The following is a 4,473-nucleotide window of genomic DNA, read 5'->3' on the forward strand; positions in this document are numbered from 1 at the left end:
GAAAGAAAGAAAAAGAAAGAAAGAGAAAAAGCAAGCAGGCTAGCAAGAAAGAAGGGAAGTAAGGAAGAAAAGGAAGGAAGGAAGAAAGAAAAATGGAAAGAAAGGAGGGAGGGAGGAAGGCAAAGGAGAAAGACAGAGAAGTAGAGAAAGAGAGAAAGAAGGCAAGAGGGAGAGAGATTAATTCATTGAGAACATATTGATGAAATAAATATATCAGTAACTGCAGAAAGAACAAGTCAGCAATAATTTCTATATTCTGAGACTGAATACAGAAATAATGAATCAGGCTCTTTCCTCAACCAGAAAAAGGAAACTTTTTGCACATTTATTCTGCAGCAAGAAAACAAGGAACCAGAGGAGAGGAGGAGAGATACTCATATAGAGATGTATGGCTCACAAAGTGCTAATCATTCCTATTTCACAACCCCGGGCATCCTCCTGGGAGAGTTTTCCTGAGAACTTATTTTTAACGTATCTTGAGAAAGTTAGAAATGAATTTTATAGGTGTAGTTTCCCAGTCAGTGTTTTTCAGTGTAAGAAATAATTCAGAGGAAAATGTTTCATGTTTTGGTTGGGTTTTATTTGGTTTTACCTTTTATTCTGGGTCTATAGAAAACAGTTCCATTTAGGGAATCTGGAAAAGAAAGGTTTTTTAAAATATACGTTTACTAAGATTTTTTTATAGATTTAATTGTGTGCAAATGTCAAAGTGTATGTTGTGAAACTCCACTTCCTACAACTTGGGAGTTAGGTCTTTAAAACAGAATTAAATATGCAATTTAGGGCTTTAATTTTCACTGAAAAATATGCTTATTGAGAAAATGTTCCTTTAATTTAACTATGCCTTTGATCTAATATTCATTAAGTATGAGAGGCATTCTGCTAGGCATGGGATATAAAGCTATAAGCAAAGCATATATGATTCTGGCAAGCTGAATATTATATTTAATGGGATAAATGGAGTATAAACAAGTAAGTACACAATATAACATTTTAAGTGGAAAAAGGCACTATGAATAAAAATAAGTAAATGTCGTGAGAGGGAATTAGGGAGTTATTTAATTTATCTGGAAAAACAGGGAAGAGCTTACTTAAAAAAAAAAAGTGTTATATTGCAAAGGGGAATGAGCAGAGACCAAAAATGAATATACAAAAATGAATATATAGCTCATATATTGTTCTGAATGTGATAATAAATTGTTTTTATTGATTATTTACACAGATTAATACCTGTATTTTACCAGCATATACAAATTCTTTAAAATGGCAGTGTAATAAGTCTAAAGGATTGAGTACGATATATACAATTTGTAGAAAACCTCATACGTACTGAATAATGAACACTGGAAAGGCATAAGAATACCAAAAAGAGATACAATTTTTAGTGTCTACTGTGACACATGCTCTATACAATTGTCTAAACACATGCATCCAGTCTGAGCCTATTTCTCACAAGAACTCAATGTGGAAGATATCACTCACTTAGGCCGTTCAACTTTCCATGATCATGCAGCTAGTATGAGAAAGCAGCAAGATAAAAACAAAGAATTATCTGATTACACGGCCACACATTTTTCTTTCATTATTTTACTGAGATTTTAAACACACGAAAAGAGTTTGAATAATGTGGGAAAACAGGAAAAGTAAGATCTTAAATTTGCATCATGATTAGCCTGATTTCTGGATATAAATAATGTTAATGATCCAAATCAAACACATTCAACTAACACACTTAACCCTTAATAAGAGAACTTGTAGTTAGTTTTAATGAGATATTTTCAACAATTTTCTTGAGCAGACCATAAGGATAAAAATCAAACATGTTTTAATAATATTTTCCCTCTCAGTGGGTACTTGTTCTTTCAATGTTGATGAAACCCTAGGATTTAAATCCATTGATTGACAATTTAAAGTTTCTTGTTTTTCTCTCATTTATATTTCACTTTCTATTTAGGCTTCCTGCAGCATTAGTGCTCTGTGAGACTAAGAGTGAATGAATGAACAATCGTCATTCATACACTCTAATTCTACTCTAGATATTTGATGATAAAACCATTTTTATTTCCCATTGCTGGATATCATTTCAAAACTATGACCAACCCAATTATAGTCACAGTCAGCTTGCAAGTACACTAGTGAGATGCCAGGCAATGTCTTCAGAAGGTATTTCATGTAGTTTTCCAGTTCAAATCGAGTGTATCCATCATTAATCTTGTACAATGATGAACGAAAAAATATATACATAATTTAAATATACATACTACTTAAATATATGAATATTATATGTGTATATATCTTTTCAATTATGGTGGTTTTTTTAAATATCACAGTTAAATAACTGACTGGGAAGGACCTAAGAACGTGATAGTGAAGCTCTCAAACCTAAGGTAACTTGATTGCAGGACACACAGACGCAGATGCCTTTGTGTTTATACAGATTCCTTTTGTTTTCTATTCTTAGAACCTCAACCTACTGGCTCACTCGCATCCAGTCTTTTCTCTACTGCAATGAGAATGGGCTCCTGGGCAGCTTTTCAGAAGAGACGCACTCGTGCACGTGTCCCAACGACCAGGTGGTCTGCACGGCCTTCCTGCCCTGCACGGTGGGCGACGCGTCCGCCTGCCTCACCTGCGCCCCTGACAACCGCACCCGCTGCGGCGCCTGCAACACGGGCTACATGCTCAGCCAGGGGCTCTGCAAGCCCGAGGTCGCCGAGTCCACCGATCATTACATCGGCTTCGAGACCGACCTGCAAGATCTCGAGATGAAGTACCTGTTGCAGAAAACGGACAGGCGACTAGAGGTCCATGCCATCTTCATCAGCAACGACATGCGCCTCAACAGCTGGTTCGACCCCTCCTGGCGGAAGCGGATGCTCCTCACCCTGAAGAGCAACAAGTACAAGTCGAGCCTGGTCCACATGATCCTGGGTCTCTCTTTACAGATCTGCTTAACTAAAAACAGCACCCTGGAGCCGGTGTTGGCAGTTTACGTCAATCCCTTCGGAGGCAGCCACTCTGAGAGCTGGTTTATGCCTGTGGATGAAAACAGCTTCCCTGACTGGGAGCGGACTAAGCTGGACCTCCCCCTGCAGTGTTACAACTGGTCGCTGACTCTGGGGAACAAGTGGAAGACATTTTTTGAGACAGTGCACATCTACCTGAGGAGTCGCATCAAGTCAAATGGCCCCAACGGCAACGAGAGCATTTACTACGAACCTCTGGAGTTTATCGACCCTTCCCGGAACCTGGGTTATATGAAAATCAATAACATTCAAGTGTTTGGCTACAGCATGCACTTTGACCCGGAAGCAATTCGGGACCTGATTCTGCAGCTGGACTACCCCTATACTCAGGGATCCCAGGACTCAGCACTTTTGCAACTTCTAGAGATAAGAGACCGTGTAAATAAGCTCTCCCCACCCGGTCAGCGTCGTCTAGATCTTTTCTCTTGCTTGCTTCGTCATAGACTCAAGCTGTCTACTAGTGAGGTGGTGAGGATCCAATCTGCTCTGCAGGCGTTTAATGCCAAATTGCCAAACACGGTGGATTATGACACGACCAAATTATGTAGTTAACCATAAATGTCAAGCACAACCCAAAATCTTGAAGGAGTTTTTACAGTGCTTTTGTGGAACAGTTTATGTTTGGAAGAGTAAATTTAAATTGTCTTTTCAATATCTGTCTTATATCAGTCAATAACATTGGATGGCAATTTACACACATGAACTTGCTGACAATGAATATATTGTACTGCAGTTTTGGTTTCTGAATGAAATAAATACTGACACCAGTCTAGAAGACATTCTACTTTTTACAATAAATTTCATTTGTAATTTTATATGTTCCGTGGCAATGCTTTTGTGCATTACATCCTCTAGAGGGAACATAAAAAGATACCAATAAAATTTTGTAGCTGAACAGTTATTAAAAAGAAGTGCTGTGGGATTCCTTTTTTCCATGAAATGAGTTCTATTTTGATATAGCTTGTTAGAACCTGGGGAAAATTCCCCAAGATTTTTTAATTGAAACACTTGAAGGTCCCTTTCAACGGACTGTAGGGAAAACCCAACTAGGTAGAATGCTTAGCATTCAGTTGTATTTTTATGGTTAACAGCATAATGGCAGTACTTTATTATCTATACTTATAAACCATTCCTAGAGACACCATCATTATTAAAATAAACATAAACTTATTTTGCAGCTAAATATCAGAACATTTTGGCAAACATACAGAAAAGTCAGTGTGATTATAAACACATCGTGGAGAAAGTAAACCCTTAATTTCCTTAGCAACTTGCTTTGTCATTCTCTTTCTACATTCTAACAACCAACAATCAGCATACTCTGCACGATCATTTTCATTTCAAGTGCTGAAAACCTAGTTATTCCAACACTGTACCAATGTCAATAAGATAACATTTCTAGAATTCACAAATTGTAATGTGTTGGTGTAAAATAAATGATCAAATA

At 37.4% G+C, this 4,473-nt stretch overlaps 1 protein-coding gene across 2 annotated transcripts in view; it reads left to right on the forward strand.

Annotated features, from left to right (window-relative positions):
- BRINP3 (BMP/retinoic acid inducible neural specific 3) overlaps positions 1-3,937 on the forward strand; it is a 440,693-nt gene extending 436,756 nt beyond the window's left edge. Inside the window, exon 8 of one of the 2 annotated variants that reach the window (XM_007101505.1) lies at positions 2,462-3,937. In XM_007101505.1, coding sequence (XP_007101567.1) covers positions 2,462-3,578 — 1,117 coding nt within the window. In that variant the 3' untranslated portion in view covers positions 3,579-3,937. The remainder of the gene's footprint in view (positions 1-2,461) is intronic. The other variant, XM_024130693.1, reaches the window with a different exon arrangement.
- The last annotated feature ends 536 nt before the right edge of the window (positions 3,938-4,473 follow it).

The sequence above is a fragment of the Physeter macrocephalus genome, chromosome 4, assembly GCF_002837175.3.
Source record: "Physeter macrocephalus isolate SW-GA chromosome 4, ASM283717v5, whole genome shotgun sequence".
Classification (NCBI taxonomy): domain Eukaryota; kingdom Metazoa; phylum Chordata; class Mammalia; order Artiodactyla; family Physeteridae; genus Physeter; species Physeter macrocephalus.